The sequence below is a fragment of the Diadema setosum genome, chromosome 2 (assembly GCF_964275005.1).
Source record: "Diadema setosum chromosome 2, eeDiaSeto1, whole genome shotgun sequence".
NCBI lineage: Eukaryota > Metazoa > Echinodermata > Echinoidea > Diadematoida > Diadematidae > Diadema > Diadema setosum.
The window spans coordinates 44231614-44249503 of NC_092686.1; the positions used below are offsets into that span (position 1 = coordinate 44231614).

General features: G+C 37.9%; 1 protein-coding gene across 1 annotated transcript; it reads right to left on the reverse strand.

Moving 5' to 3' along the window:
* Positions 1-4371: 4371 nt before the first annotated feature.
* On the reverse strand, positions 4372-16942 carry LOC140246021 (uncharacterized). Its single transcript, XM_072325469.1, has 6 exons — positions 16821-16942; positions 13038-13231; positions 9337-9490; positions 6807-6941; positions 5676-5873; positions 4372-5086 (listed from the first exon to the last, which is right to left on the reverse strand). The coding sequence occupies exons 1-6, from the start codon at positions 16867-16869 to the stop codon at positions 4929-4931; spliced, it is 888 nt and encodes a 295-aa protein (XP_072181570.1). The 5' UTR covers positions 16870-16942; the 3' UTR covers positions 4372-4928.
* Between the last annotated feature and the right edge of the window lie 948 nt (positions 16943-17890).

Here is a 17890-nt window from a genome sequence, read left to right on the forward strand (position 1 = left end):
ACACCGAATTCTGCTGAAATTAAGTCACTCATTTTTACCCTGTTTATACACTGATGAATAACTTCCCAATGAAATTTGATGCAAATCACATAAATGCAAGAAACAAATTAATCAGGGCAAGCATCAGGCGGGTTTTACGTCTGTCAAGAATACAGTGAAACCCCGTTATAACGAGGTCCGTGGGACCGGCGATATTACCTCGTTATAACCGGTACCTCGTTATATCCGTACGCATCAAAAACAAAGAAAAACATAGGCACGACATCATATACATGTACCCATCAATGATATTGAAGAACATCCTTTGCGTTGTTATTACACAACTATGGATCAATTCTATTGAGAGAATAAAGGGAAATTATTCGTGAATTAGACGACAAAGTAGGGGCTGAAATGAGTTAAATCTTTATTGTAATAACCTTGTTTGTGAAGTTTTTCTAAGCACCAGCGCAAATAGAGTAACATACAGGCCTTGTTTATCGTAACTTGCGAGGTATTTTTACGCTGTTGGTGCCCAACGGGAATGCGATGATTTCATGAATCATTTCGGCTGTAATCTTGTACAATGTATGATCGTTGCGCCCGAAGGGATTAAAAATGCGTTCTTTATTTTCTTCCGAAAATCTCTTCGCGTTTTGTACATCCGTTCTTGAAAAATATGCGACAGGACTAAATGTGGAAGGTTGTGATCCTTTTTACGCAAATCTGTACCTGGTAGACCATTCTGAAAGAAAGAAAAATCTTCTCTTGTGAAATGCAGTGTTAAAATTGTGATAATGAACAAACCCAGACCTATTAAAACTAATAAATGCGTTTGTTTCTTTTTCTGATTTAGGTTAACATGCGTCATTCAACTTTTTTTTACGCTACTGTCATTTTGGCGAGATTGCGATGATTTCAGAGTAACATACATGCGTTGTTTACCGTTAACTTGCGAGGTATTTTACGCTGTTGGTGCCCAGCGGGAATTCGATAATTTCATGAATCATTAATTCGGCTGTAATTTTATACAATGTATGATCGTTGCGCCCGAACGGATTTATAATGCGTTCTTTATTTTCTTCCGAAAATATCTTCGTGTTTTGTACATCGATTCCGTTCTTGAACTGTTAAATGCGTTTGTTCTATTTCCGAACACCGATTGTTAGCATGTGTCATTCTACTATCTTTTACGCTACTATCACCCGGCGAGATCGCGATGATTTCACTGATTATTTTGGCTTCAATCATACACACTCACATTTAAATTATCATTTGTTAAATGATAATGAACAAATCCAGATCTATTCAAACTAATAAATGCGTTTGTTTCTTTTGCTTAACACCGATTAAGTAGGTTAACATGCGTTATTCAACTATTTTTACGCTACCGTCACCCGGCGGGATCGCGATAATTTCAATAATTATTTTGGCTTTAATCATACACACTCATATTCAAATTATCATTTGTTAAATGATAATGAAGAAATTCAGATCCTTTCAAACTAATAAATGCGTTTGCTTCTTTTTCTGAACACCGATTAAGTAGGTTAACATGCGTTATTCAAACATTGTATTTTTTACGCTACTATCATCCGGCGGGATCGCGATGATTTCAATAATTATTTCGGCGTTAATCATCCGCACTCATATTTGCTAACCAGCAAAAGAACTGGAAGTCGGAACTAAAAATGGAAAGGATATAATGATGAGATAAACACGCATTCCAATTGTCCATTTTTGGCCACAAGTGTCGCTACATGAAAAGTTTTTGAATGAGTTATCCTTCTTTTTTTTTTTCCTCGTTGCGCTGTGGTCTGACCTAACCACGCACGCGTATCTCGCCAAAAAGAAAATCAAATGATTATCTTTAATAATTCAGTAGGAACATCGGAAGGCATTCCTGTGTCTTATCGCGTGGTTTAGAAGAAAATATGAAAGGAACGGTTCTCTGCAAAGCGAGAAAAAGACGTAGATAGCGTGAATTTGGTTTTCAATGTTTCGTTTGTTGCGTGTTTGAAAGCGACAATTTAGTCAAGAAATGGAACCTCGTTATATCCGATCAAATTGCTTATGTTTTTCTTTATCATGATGCGCCGAAATTGTCCTCGTTATAACCGGAATCTCGTTATAACCGAACTCGTTATAACCGATTCGTTCTGCCATAGGTTTACACGCAAAAGAAAACGGGACCGACGCGATCACCTCGTTATAAGCGGTTCCTCGTTATAACCGAACTCGTTATAACGGGGTTTCACTGTAGTTCCATTCCAGAGAAATACATGAAAGAATTTATGCAGTACCAAGGAATTTATCCACCAGTTTTCATGTAACAACACCAGCATACTTGCCTGAGTTTTAACAGGTAGAGTTTTACATACAATGTACATGTAGTATCTATCTAAGCAGATATTCTCTCCCCTTCCTCCAAATACAAAATTTGTGCGTTTGACAATACCATAACATGAAAATTGATGAGTGTTTTGTAACACCTGCGACATTTCTTTTTTTGTGCGAACAGCATGGCAGGAATGTTTATGCATTAGATACCTTCAAAAGAGATAGTGAACCTACGCTACGCTACGCTACAACAATACCAAGAAAATATAAAGAAAATTCTACAAAAATCCATTTTTCATGAAAATTACAAATTCCATCAACTTGATATTGACATATGTTAAGGGTAGCAATTATTCCCCCTGCTTTCTGAAAGCGGTTGGTCCATTGCTCTTTCATAATTCTAGAAAAGTGAATTTTTGTTGAATTTCCTTTATATTTTCTTTGTATTGTTGTCCACTCATACGTCATATTCTCTAGTAGTCTCCTCATCCAGCGGTTCCAACACCAAAACTTTAAAAAACTTAAAAAATCGATCGTCCAATTTTCCTCAAACTTTCACTGATGTGTTCTACAAATGTTGCTGCTTTCACTCAATCCACATTGCTCTTTGGGTTTACATTCCCTTTAAAGATTGATCAGGCACTATGCACACACACACACTCTATATTCAAAAGACATAGGCATAGTGAAAGACTTGTGTGTTGGTATAAAGACAGTGTGCCTATCACAATGTGTTGACTCCTATCTTTTCCCCTTTGATAGCAGTTTACAGCTACATTTCATTTCTATCAAATCTATGTGCATAGCAGCTGCATCACCCAAGGTGCCATCGATTCAAGAGCAAAAGACATTTCTCCTTACACTAAACTCTGCCTACAATATACCCACATTAAGTTGGAAGATTGGTCACATGACACATAGTAATTGTTGTTGTTTTTTTTTAAACATATATTCACACCCTGTTGACTATTGAGTACTGCAGGTCATGCATAGAAGACACGATCACTACAGGGAGACAAAATTCAGTCAGTTCCCTGTGGCATTTACAGCATACACATTTCGTCATATTCCTGATCCATTTTACTACACTGTACAGAAAGTCACTGAGAATGATAGTATTTCAAAAGCATCAACTGACCCAAGTCTTGAGGGTGAGAATGAGAGAGGAAATGTTCACCATCTTCAAACGCTGATTCTGGCTTCGCAAACCTGAATTGATGTACATGTACATAAATTGTCAGAAATCCTAACTAATCCACTGGAGAAAACATGACTCGGCTGCTTTTTTCCTAATTCTCTCCAAGAATGATTTGTATATCTCACTAGCACATGATTTTCCATGCAAGTGAGGCAGAATGCTGGCACAGATTTTGAGTTGCTTTAAAATAAGACTTGTCACACACATGAAAGTATTGACGAACTGGAAGACAAAAAAAAAAAAAATAATAATAATCCACTGCCAGAGCCTTACCGTAAAAGTGGAAATTTTCATACATTTTGTGCGACACGAAACTCGCGCAAAAATAAAAACACAGAATTTACTTTTGTTTGTTGGATGTAATACTACTTTATGGTTTGATTCCACAGACTTAAAATCATGCAGAATACACTTTCATCTTCAATACTCGATAGAGTGTGAAAAATTATTCAGGCGAATATTTCGCATTATACAGTATATTATGTTGGAGCCTTTTTCAAAGACCCTGATGCTGTTGTTAGTGCCAGCAATCACAGGCACATAGAGCCAAAGCTGAGCACATCATAGCGACGGCCTTTTTGAGACCTACAAATGTGAGTATCATAGCAACAGGTACTCCATTTGTCCACAATGAATAATTCTGTCACTGCACAAGTCAGTTAGTCACTTCGACCAAAGGAGTTACTGGATTTGCCTATCCACCCTTGGTGTAAAATTTTTACGCATCTAAGCTTCTTCAAAAGGAGCACTGCTGATTGATAATGATCTTCACTACCAAACAATACGAGCAAATGTCAAAGGCTTGTCTTAAGAAATGGGTCTCTGAAGGCACTATAGATAGGCTTGCCTCCCACTGGCTCACTTCTCTTGAATTTATTGCAGCCAGAGAGTCTTTAAAAATTGTATAAATGCTCTACAATCGGCAGAAAGACACGAGTTGGTACCATTGGCAAGTGTGTGGAGCTTCTACTGTACGCAGACAGCTTCCTCTAATGAGTAGTTTCCTGATTCTTTTTAAGGTGGAACATTCATTACTTTGTGTAACAGGAGAAAAAAAAAACATGGACGGGTTATCAAGGTGTAATTCATTGACAACTTTTTTCGTCAGCATACTCAAGTTGAATATTTATGCAAAATTAGCAGAGAAAAAACATAAAGTTTTACAGAGCTGAGCATGATCAATGGAAAAATACATTTTACCTCTTCATAACTGCAGAGTAGCAACTGTGCTATGGCACAGTAAACTGAATGTATGTTCACTTTGTGGCGGTTCTCTTGTAAAAGTCGTAAAGCAACTGGTATCAGCCCAGTTTTGTGTTTCAAGGGCTGTCACAACAGCAGTCATTATCAGACACAGTCCCCTACGGCTCAGGGTAGTGTCACCCAGTGGCAAAGCCGAGTTGGTAGATATTCACAAACTGCCGTCTAAAGGGACTTTCTCCGTGTACATGATGTATTCTTGCAACGGCCGAGGAATTTCCAGCTGCTTGATATGGCTTTCTCGCACCGTCCGACCCAGACTGGCACGAATCTGATTCCTGCATAGGCTTGTCAAGCTCTCCGGATTGGCTGCACAGACAGTAAAGCACGCATACGAATTGGTATAGATATGACATTTTGCGACATGATATGTACATAGTCATTGAGATTAGACATACATTAGGTTACATATGTGTGCCAGTGAGACAAACAGCAGTGACTGAGTTATTTTCATCCAGCAAGGTTAAATCTTGACTCTGCCAAGTTTTCAAAATCAACTCTGAATAAAAATTATCATATACACACAACATTAAGTTTTGCTGTATCAGGAATCTCTCCCCCCCCCCCCCCCCCGACCCAAGCAATTCAAGGTGCTTATGATATCTACTCATTCCTTCCCTATGAGCCTTGAGCATACAGATGCAAATACTGTTTCTAGAGCCCATTCAGAGGGTGGTGTTGTTTGGGCCAATATCTTTCGAAAAAATAATCAAAACTGAAGCTACATGGCCAGTGCTTGAAGCAACTTCAGCAGATTTCTGAGCCGATAGAGAAAACTGAATAGATGAAATAGCACAAAAATTAATGGTGTCCAAGCCAAAATGAGCTTGAGCTTTTCACATAGTACTTTGTCTTCTAAGGGTTACATGAAACCAACTAGTAAATCATGAAAACTTACTCATAAAGGTTTTGAGCAGATCGTGGGTGGTAGAGTCCCCTGGAGCCAGGTCAACAGGCTTCCTGCCCTGCTTGTCCCGGGCGTGGATGTCGGCCCCATTACACACCAGTAGCTGGACAAGGCCTTCACTGTTCACCTCAGCGGCCACATGCAGTGGGGTCTGAAGGTCCCTCCTCCGCACGCTCCTCACGTCTGCTCCTGTATCGACATCGACAAGAGAGATAGAGGGAATAGTGTAGTACATGTATCAAATGTGCAACAGTGTGATGTGGAAGAATGCACAAAAATGGAAGACAGTCAAATGCAGTTTAATGCAAGACAGTCAAAGATCCCTCGTCCACGGCTGGATTTGACACATTGTCTTTTGTGTCATTTGAGCAGAATGTCTTGTGTAAAACATTCTTGTAAACAAGTCTAGCAGACAACTAACACAATGAAATGTAGATATTTTGTTTTCATGATCAGAAATCAGCGAATACCCTTTGAGGCTTCATGGACTTGAATACTTGATTACGTCAGGATTCCAGTGAATGATGAAAAATAAATAAACAATGTCAACTGTCGCTGTCTTTACAGGAGTGAAGTTGAATAACAGGAAAAGAGCAATTACATGATTAGTGAAAGCAGGCAGAAATGGACCTTCACTGATTGGAAGGTTTGAAAGTATTTTCCATAGGCCAAGAAAAGATACAAATTACTGACTCTGCAATGAAATGAGCAAACTTCTTTTAGTTTCATAAAAACATAACTCTGTATACAAACACACTTTCACACACACACACAAAAAAAAAACACCCCACAGAACTATAGGCTTGGATTCAATACAGAAAACCATCTTTGCAGCAAAACTTTAAAATCCATCAAACAAGTGACATTGAAAATTTGATACTAGATTAGTCCGTTGCTTGAAGAAACCTTTTGAAGAAATTCTGCCATCCTAAGCAATTTTGAGGAAACAGCCCTTTACAGAAATACAACCTGCAATTTGTCATAAAGACTACCACTGATAAGCTACTGTATAGAAGAAAGCAGAAATCATAAGATTACCATCAAATTAAAGGTCAAAACTTGCGTGAGTTCAAGAGTGTTTTTAGTTCACATAGCTACTGCCCCTGATCCTCTTCCACTGACCTGAGGAAATCAAGAGTGAGGCACACTCGACGCTAGGCCCGCCACAAGCTGCGTGAAGCGGAGTACCGTAATAGGGATTTGTGCTGTCCAGACTTCCATCAGCTGCAAGCAGTAACTCCAGACACTCAGTGCGACCTGATGCACAATTGTTGGAAGTGGAAGTATGCATTCAGACGGCTTCTCCTTTACAAAAACAAAATACACTATACACACCTGTTTATAACACAGTTAAGACATAATTGGTAGCACATAATTGGTAGCAAGTATCGGACGTCGCTGTGCCTCTCTCCCTCGGATAGATTTGGTCTCACTGCAATCCAGAAGGTATGCACCACGACATCACTTGATCACTTCCCATGCTCCATCAGAGCATATGTTCGTGCAAACTTTGATTTAGTTCTTTTATGTTTTTGTTTTTTCTTCCTTTTTGGCAGGGGGATGAAGAGAGATCATGACAACATAAATTTTGCAAGGAAAAACCAAACTTCAGGTCTGAGTTTCTTCAATTTGTCTCCCTCTACAAATTAAATTTGTTAAGATCGCAACTGCTGATCTGTAAATTAACAAACATGTCGAGAAAGGAACCAGTGAGACTCGAACCTGTCATCTACTGCTTTACAGGCAGTGACACTACCATCAGGCTGGCCCTGGTTGCTGACATGTTTTTCATTTTAATCAAATTTGTAAAGGGAGACAAAATGAAGAAACTCACACCTGAACCTTCACCCCTCTGAATAATATCTTTCTTTCAAAAACCATACTGTCAATTGATTCTGCACATGATCTGTCACATCAATTCCTACCACCTTTCAGGCAATATTGTGAATATCATAAAAACTCATATTACCTATCAAAATGGCAAAATGATCCACTATTCAAATCAATTGCCCCTAGTGCTTTCCACTTTATTCCCTGTGTTGCACAGTGTATGTAATTCCACTGCTGTATTGTTGGCTTGTTCCTGGCACAGTGCCAAGTTGTGAATCCTGACTCAATGACCGATTAACAAAGAAAAGAAAATATGGAAGAAGTCTCACTTTCAGACTTGAATGCAAACATGCAAACTACATCCATTCTAGCACTTCACAAACATCACTTTTATCACTTTAATACATTATGTAGCTATGGTGTATGACATCGATATGCTGAGTGAATAAGGCTGCTGTGTTGCGGTCAAATGGAGAGCAGCCAATACAGTACAAGTTCCACTATGTAAACTTGTGAAAATTGTCTACAATCACTTCAGCACAGGCAATAACAAACTAAGCTACACTAAAGGCAACATGCTGTTGCATTCAGAGATCATGAGGACAGGGCATTTGTACAAGTTTTTGTTTTTGTTTTGTTTTGTTTTGTTCTGTTTTCATTAACATATGACAGGATGATATCAAGAATCCCGCTTGGTTTGTTGCCAATCTGTAAAGGAACAACCCAATGAATTGATATTTTCCTGTAGAGGGTAAATATTGCAAAGAGCATAACTTTTCTACTAAGGAATCAAAACATCCACAGGTAATAAGGTACAACAAGATGAATAGAGTTTGTCTGTTTGTTTGTTTGTTTGTTTGTTTTTACACTATGCATGGGCAACAGGTTATTAAATGGAAACTCCCACAGGGGAAAAAACCCATTTCAGGAGAAAAGCCTCCACAATCTAGAGACACAAAGCATGTGCAGATGAAATTCATAGCCCTCTTTTCATTTCCAACCCTGTATGCCATACACCCGACTATCTCCATCCAGGGCATGCAATTATTCACCATAAAAAGAATTACCATAAAACTGCAGGCTGCTGCAGGCTACAGAGATTATACTGGTACGTCCATACAAGTTCTAATCTCACTATATCTCTTCAGTGTACATAAATATGGTGCATTAAACTGCACAAACCATACACTTCAGGAGCATAATATGCGGCAAGTCGGGATGTGTAAAAGAATTTTGCCAGAGGTTGGGATATATGTGTATGGTATGTAAAACAATTTTGCCCAAGGTCAAATTCACATCTAAGAACAATGAGATGACGGATTGAGAAATAGAGCCCAGTATTTCAAGGAGAAAAGTTAACAATTTCTCACCTTGGAGATGATACATAGCAATTAAATGTGTTACAGAAGGCACCGCAGTGTTGGTGGTTGGTTTTTTTTTTCTTTTTTGCTAATGTTACTTTGCTTCTCTTAATTTCCCAAATGTCAATCAACTCTTAAAATTCAACAACAATAATGAAACTATTTAAAAAAATAGATGGCACAAATATTAATCAGAAATGCTGACTGCTACATTATTTGCAGTATTTTGTACTGTTTTTCTTTGCCAAAAATACTAAAGGTTTTATGGAAACTACTGTTTTTCTGCAAATTGTATTACTACACATGTTTATTGAAGGTAAGGCAAAAATGTTGTTTTTCAACAAAAACAAAAAAACGTCTCTTTCATCCCTCAGAATGCTGTGATGCTTTTTACAAGGTCTGCATCCCTGATTAATAAGGTCACAAATCCTCCCAGACCTGTTTGGATGCTCGCAGCTCACCTGCTACTGCTACAGCGTGCACCGGGGATGAGCACGAGTCATCCTCAACGTTGACGTTTGCCCCCAGGTCCAGCAGCAACTTCACGCAGTCCTTACTCCCAACACTACTAGCCAATGCCAGCGGTGTATTCCCATCCGTGCTCATGGCATTTATCTTGAATTGAGAGTCAAAGACAGCCAGATTTAGAATCAGTTGCTTATAGGAACAAGACATCACATGTAAACATGCCATCTGAAAATTTGCATATCAGAGGCAGTAGCTGTAAATATCACACAACTGAGGTATGAGTTCCAAGGGTATCGCGAGCCATCGTATTACCGGTAGTGCCTCCATACTCTAATTCTGACCAAAGTATAGGTCACAGTTGCATGGTCAGTCCATTGCAATCCCTTTCAGTATCAGGATATTGATATTGCATAATCAATAATTGCAACCCGATTTGTTTTTTCCTTTATATCACTTCTTGATATGCCCAATTCTGTTTTGAAATGCTGTTGTCTTTTTATGCCTCCGCCACGAAGTGGTGCCGGAGGCATTATGTTTTCGGGTTGTCCGTCCGTCCGTCCTTCCGTCCGTCCGTCCGTCCTTCCGTCCGTCCGTCCGTCCGTCCGTCCGTCCGTCCGTCCTTCCGTCCGTCCGTAATGAATTTTGTGGACAAGGTAACTATCAAAACCTGTTGAGGTATCCTAATGAAACTTGGCATGTATGTGTATTAGGGGGTGAAGTTGTGCCTATCAACTTTTGGGTGCACATGCTCAAGGTCAAAGGTCAAAAGGTCAAGGTCAAATACATAAAATTTCACTATTTCCACCATATCTATTGAATGCCTGAAGATATTTTCTTGAAACTTAGTGTATACATGTATTACCCAATTAAGATTCTCTGGTGAAAGTTTGGGTCGTGAGGTCAAAGGTCAAAGGTCAAAAGGTCAGGGTCAAATACATAAAATTTCACTATTTCCACCATATCTATTGAATGCCTGAAGATATTTTCTTGAAACTTAGTGTATACATGTATTACCCAATTAAGATTCTCTGGTGAAAGTTTGGGTCATGAGGTCAAAGGTCAAAGGTCGAAAGGTCAAGTAAAAATATTAAAACTTCTTTTTTTTTCTCCATACCTTGGAAAATTGTTCAAGGTATCTTCATGGAACATAGTATATGCATATACTGACTGGAAGTGATTATCTAGAGAATGTAGGGTTCATGGGTCAAAGGTCAGGGGTCAAAGGTCAAGTGCAACACTTCAAAATTTTACTATTTCCCTCCTATCATGCAATGCCTGCAGGGTTATTTTTTTACACTTGGTGTATGCATACATGTGTAACCTAATAGAAATTCTCTGGAAAGTTTTTTTTTCTTTTCTTTTTTTGCCTCAAAGGTCAAAAGGTCAAAGATCAAGTGAAAGTGCTGAACTAACTTTTTCCTCCATATCTCGGAAGTGGCTCAAGTTATCTTGAAACTTAGTACATATTATGCATGTTCTACCTGAAAGTGATTATCTTATGAATTTTAGGGTCAAGGGCCAGATGAAAATGGTAACAATTTACTATTCAATTCAGAAATTGCACTTTTTCTCCACACCTGTACCTTGAAAATTACTCAATGCCTAAATGTATGAATGGGTCAAAGTCGAGTTAAAGTCCTTAAATCCCTAGATACATGCTCTCCTATTCATCCAATTAAACCTAGGTCAAGGAATGTGAACATTCAACACATTTGTGACAAACTTGTCATTTCAATATTTTGCCAATTTTGTGAAAATGTAATCACACATTGTCCACATGTACTATCTAGACCTATTGGGAAAATCATGCATTATGGCGGAGGCATACCAGTCGCCAAAGCGACATTTCTAGTTTTACTCTATTTTACTTTTTCCCTCAAAGCAACAGCTCTGGGCTGTGTGAGACACAATAAAGGCAGGACAACATGCTAATAATGTGATATTTAAAAATTAGATTCACAAGCAACTGAGCTCCTCTCTTACTGTACTCTACATACTATGTGTTACAAAAAAAAAACATTTCCCACTTTTGATCCTTAATAGTTCAAAAAATATATATATCATATCACACTGACATTGGTATGAGCAATAGCTGAATAGTGTACAATTTTGATGGAGGTAATTTAAAAATGAAAGCATATCAGTTTCATTTAATTTGAAATTTACTTCAGTAAAGGTTTCAGATTTTGCTCATTTTCAACTCACTGTACAAAAGTTTCATTTTGCACAGGGGTCAATTGGTATGTATGGGAGTGTGTGTTGAACACCCAGACAATGGTCCTGAACAACGGCCAGGATTAGAATGCTCTATTACATATTCATTGGAAATTCCACTATCACAGCTAGTCTTCATTCATCCTGAAATGTAGTGTGACATGCAAGCACATGAAAACATGTGGTTACTTTTTTCATGTGCATGCATTTACCCTTTACCATGAACTCAGACTAGCAGTGCCCACGGCAATCCATCATGAATTATTAATAAAGAATTCATATGTCTTGGAGCAAGAGACCAGAAGCCTATTCAGCTGAGCTCTGAAAAGGTGGTGTTCATGTCCATTGTAAGGGTCATTTAAGCAAACACTCACATACACATCATTGGTTCCTGTGTAAATTTCATTTCTGTACAGAGGGTTCAAATTTGACCAAAATCAAAATCTGGAACTTAACTCTAAGATTAATCACAGATTTAACCCTAATCAGGCTGGGCTTTTTTGGCTATGCTATATCTGGGGGGGGCCGGATTCCGCCCCCCCTTCAGATCTCGCCTATGGAACGCGCGATCGCGCCGAAAATCGGCACACGCGACGCCCGCGATGTATTCTATCAAAATGTATGGTTGCTTTCTCCGAAAAATTTTTCTTGAATTTTATATTAATTAATTATTGTAATTTATGCATAAAATCAGTTTTGGGCTCTAAATCACTTATTTATGCTCCAATTAAGCTAATTTCTTTTTAAAAATGTTTCTTGTATCATTCTTCTGAGACACAGGATAAAAAAAAATCTGTATCGAAATTCATTTCTTATGTATTTTATTGTTTTTTGAATTTCTTATGTATTTCTTTGTTTTTTGACCTTTGTTTTTGTTTGTTTTTTGGCCAAAATTTGTCACAGACATTTTTCAAAGCATTATTATGCTAAAATAAATTAATTTCAGCCATTCTAAGTGAAGATTTGAATTTTTATGTGAATTAATTGAAAAAACACAATTTGCATTGGATTTGTACACAAAATCACGTTTTGGAGCAATTTTGGGGTTGACAAATTTTTTTCGAATGGGCGTCGCGTCAAAACGGTACGCGTGGGCGCAACAATTTGGGTCTCAAAAGTTGCGCGATACTTGAAAGAAAAAAGTCATGAAACATCGCGGCGGGAGCTTATCGCGTTGCGAAGATATTGCGCGAAACGTCGAGGGGGGGTTGGATTCCGCCCCCCCCCCAGCCTGATTAGGGTTAATGAAAGTGATTCATGCTCTCATATTCAAATCACCTCCAACTAAATTGTACACTATTCAGCTATTATTCATATCATCAATGACAATGTTATCTGATATATAGTTTTCAAACTAGTAAGGATCAAAAGTGGGATTTTTTTAATTTTTTTTTTGGTAACACCTGTTACAAGTCAAGGGCAAATCTCTGGGTATAGATTTGTCTTTCCTTGAAGTCCAAAGAATGACTTGTGTTTTTACCTCTGCCCCTGCTCTGATCAGGTGGTTTGCACAGTAAGGGTGATTGGTCCAGCACGCGTCGTGAAGGGGCGTGTACCCCATGCTTGTGCGGGCATTGACTGGGGCCTTCTCCCGGATGAGGCTGTGGAGTACCATCAGCTGGCCCCGGCTGGCAGCAAAGTGCATGGAAGACCTCTCCCTTGCCATGTACCTGTCTGGGGGGACCGGCAAAGAACAAACAAGTTTTGAGTTTGAGTTTTGGATTTCCCTGACGTGGCTGCCACGGAAGCAATCCAACACTCGTTAGCAAGCAACCACAGGACCAATGGCTCCCATCCCCTCCAAAACACCAGGCAATGAGGATAAGGCACCTCGACCATGGGCACAACCACGGCTGCCCGTGGATTTGAAGAAAGGACCACAAGGTGACGAGTCTATGGTCTTAACCCTTGGTTTACAACTCCTCAAGTAAAATATCTTCAACCACAAAATGAAGTCATATTGAAACTAGAAATGTCGCTTTGGCGACTGGTATGCCTCCGCCATAATGCATGATTTTCCCAATAGGTCTAGATAGTACATGTGGACACTGTGTGATTACATTTTCACAAAATTGGCAAAATATTGGAATGACAAGTTTGTCACAAATGTGTTGAATGTTCACCTTCCTTGACGTAGGTTTAATTGGATGAATAGGAGAGCATGTATCTAGGGATTTAAGGACTATAACTTGACTTTGAACCATTCATACATTTAGGCATTGAGTAATTTTCAAGGTACAGGTGTGGAGAAAAAGTGCAATTTCTGAATTGAATAGTAAATTGTTACCATTTTCATCTGGCCCTTGACCCTAAAATTCATGAGATAATTACTTTCAGGTAGAACATGCATAATATGTACTAAGTTTCAAGGTAACTCGAGCCACTTCTGAGATATGGAGGAAAAAGTTAGTTCAGCACTTTCAATTGATCTTTGACCTTTTGACCTTTGAGGCAAAAAGAGAAAAAAAAAAAAACTTTCCAGAGAATTTCTATTAGGTTACACACGCATACACCAAGTGTAAAAAAATAACCCTGCTGGCATTGCATAAATATGAGGGTAATAGTAAAATTTTGAAGTCTTGCACTTGACCTTTGACCCCTGACCTTTGACCCCATGAACCCTACATTCTCTAGATAATCACTTCCAGTCAGTACATGTATATACTATGTTCCATGAAAAAAACCTTGAACAATTTTCCAAGGTACAGAGAAAAAAAAGAAGTTTTAATATTTCTACTTGACCTTTTGACCTTTGACCTCATGACCCAAACTTTCACCAGAGAATCTTAATTGGGTAATACATGTATACACTAAGTTCCAAGAAAATATCTTCAGGCATTCAACAGATATGGTGGAAATAGTGAAATTTTATGTATTTGACCCTGACCTTTTGACCTTTGACCTTTGACCTCATGACCCAAACTTTCACCAGAGAATCTTAATTGGATAATACATGTATACACTAATTTTCAAGAAAATATCTTCAGGCATTCAATAGATATGGTGGAAATAGTGAAATTTTATGTATTTGACCCTGACCTTTTGACCTTTGACCTTTGACCTCATGACCCAAACTTTCACCAGAGAATCTTAATTGGGTAATACATGTATACACTAAGTTTCAAGAAAATATCTTCTGGCATTCAATAGATATGGTGGAAATAGTGAAATTTTATGTATTTGACCTTGACCTTTTGACCTTTGACCTTGAGCATGTGCACCCAAAAGTTGATAGGCACAACTTCACCCCCTAATACACATACATGCCAAGTTTCATAAGGATACCTCAACAGGTTTCGATAGTTACCTTGTCCACAAATTTCATTACGGACGGACGGAAGGACGGACAGACGGACGGACGGACGGACGGACGGACGGACGGAAGGACGGACGGACGGACAACCCGAAAACATAATGGCGGAGGCATAATAAAACTGTGAAACTTGTCATATTTCAATTAATAAAAACAGAAAAACAATTCCTCCTATGATATACATGTACAGACTATTATGACAATCAATGGCTGCAACATCATCTCAGAATTGTTATCAATGGAACCAAAAATGCTGACTTGAAAACGATCCTTTCTTTTTGACTGATTGATTGATTTGATTTGATTTCTGCCTTTTTCCAAATCACACATAACAAAAGAATACACATATTTAGAAATTAACATTACAAGACACACAAGCAAGCATACTGTCTTACAAATTAATTCAAAGTACACACACACATTATGAACATGACAGTATTCGATGTATAAGACGTGTAGCATATCATTCACCAAAAAAAAAAATGTTCAGAGGCGAATCGTTGAATCAACAGCTGTATATTATGTAAATGATAATTGATTATTCATTCAGAGTATATCATGTCGTTCCAATAAACGAATTTCAGATAAAAATCAAACTTCGTTTGGCGGGGGTATAAATATGACAGAGGGGGATTTGAATAAACAGATTTTTAAAATTAAACATTTTTGGTTATTATAATAACAGAAAAGCAGGAGACCGCGATCATAAGCAGCAGCTTGACATGGATCGAGGCCTCGGGGTAAAATTCGAGACTTAAAATCGATTTACATATCTGTATGACGGACGTGTCTACAAAATAGAATCAATAGTCAAATCCAAAATATCGTAGTAATTTATTAAGTAAAAAATAAAAGGAAAATTCAAAATAGTTATCGTTTATTTGTTATCAATAGGCATTCTTTAGTATAATACTGTGCTGAGGTGAGTGCTGTGCTGTGCTGTGTTTTGCAGATTGTGAAAATGTTTTGCAGATTGTTCTTAAACTTTGCATTCAAGGTACCATTTGATCTCATCAGGTTTTATAGAATGGTAAAGACAATTCATGGGAAAAGTTGTTTTAACCCTTAACCCATTGAGGATGGTTTGATTTTGCTACAACACGCATTTCCCATAAATACCTGCCCAAGTATACTCGGGACTCGTCCTCAACGGGTTAAAATCCTGGAGACCGTGTTTTTGTGGTTTCAGGTTGTATCTTTTCATGATAATCTTTATCATTCATTGCGCATATTTCATAAGGTAGAATAAACACAATCACCTGCATCTTTTATTCAGGCCCTATTTTTTGGTCAAATATCATGTGTTTATATTGGTTGCAGATTTATGAAAAGCCTCGAAATCACAAAACATAATTGATCCTTAACTTGGATTAATAGCATGACATGCAGTCATAACATTGAGAAGCAACATTAGCAGTCTAACAAGATGCCATACAATGATGCCCCATTTGCAAGGGACATTTTCCATTTCAAATACTAATCAAGTATACAACCCAGCCATTACATAACAATTACCATCTCAAGATGAATAGGATGGATTAAACGCATATAAACATGACACTGACAATCTTGTAATGTAGAACCCATGGGTACCTGCAACCTTACATGGGGGAAAACTTGCCTTACAGTACTGAGGAAAGTTCCACTTGAACACTAGGATTGGATCTGTGCACTAGAAATGCCATGGTGAAATCCATGGTTCAAAAGTAAAATACAAAAAACCTAGATCCAGGAAAAACAAGATTTAAGAAAAATATCTTTCTAATGCAATAAATCACATAGTATATGTAAAAATGTTTCCATTTCAAAGAGTAATTCCAGTTTAAATTCATCACGGAATATCAAGTTTTACCATACTTTTAATACAAAAAAAAAAATAAAAAATCACACACACATGCGATATGTACAAAAGAACAAAGAAAACACGAGAAACAAAATATCTGAGCTCACCACTGCACTTCTCATCCAGCCCAGAGTAGGTAACTTTGTACATAGCCATTGTGCATGTGATGTGTCATTCCAGAATGCCAGCTATGGTGGTCTAGTAGGAAAGAGAAAAATCAATTTGGCAGTGTAATTTGGAGGCAGGGATATTTGAATGTTGTGACATATAATGATATTAATGAAGCAATAACAAGTAAACCCACAAGCATGTTGCCTCCTCTCTCCCCTTTCATTTCCAGTATTAAAACAACAAAATTGAAATCACAAATGAAAATAAAACAAATGCTCATTCATCCTTTGTTACCACACAAGGTGCCTGGCCAGAGTAAATAGTATAATGTGTACTTACATAAATTTGCAATATACAGTATTGCTGTAAATTTGCAATTTAAAGATTGACAGTCAAAATGGCACAAGAAGCATACACGATGTGGTATACTAGCAGAATGAAGCATTCTACATGTCTTTTTACACTGTAAAACACAATATTTTTGCGGCATGAAATTTTCACAAATTTAAAATGCATGCGAACATTCCTAGTTTTACAGTATGTCCCAGTTTACAGTGAACCATACATGCAGGCAGATATAAAGAAGATGACTGACATAAAGGTCATAACAGGTTATACCAATCGAAGACAACCCCCCCCCCAAAAAAAAAAAAAAAAAGTTGCGCACCTGAAATAGGAAATTGAAATTCCATCTTTACCCTAGATAATGCTTCTAGACTTCCTACCAAAGCCACAGTTCTTTTTTCCTTAAAGTCCCCAGTTGAAACAGACTTGCCAGAGGGTATACAAGTCATGTGCTATCTCTGGTATTTCAGCTTTTAAAAATCACTTGTTAGGATTGCTCTATCATAGCAATGTTTTAGACTCTGCAGGTATTGTCCCTTTGTCTGAGCAAGACAGAAAGGAAACCAAACATACTATCCACTACTCTGGAAGCATTTGATGGGTTTTTTATTTGCAGGATATGACACACAGCAAAACAAAAGAACAAAAAATACAGGTAACTTTCTTATTCTTTCTATTGAATTTTCAAAGACCCATTGTTCTTAAAGTTTTGTTTTATTAA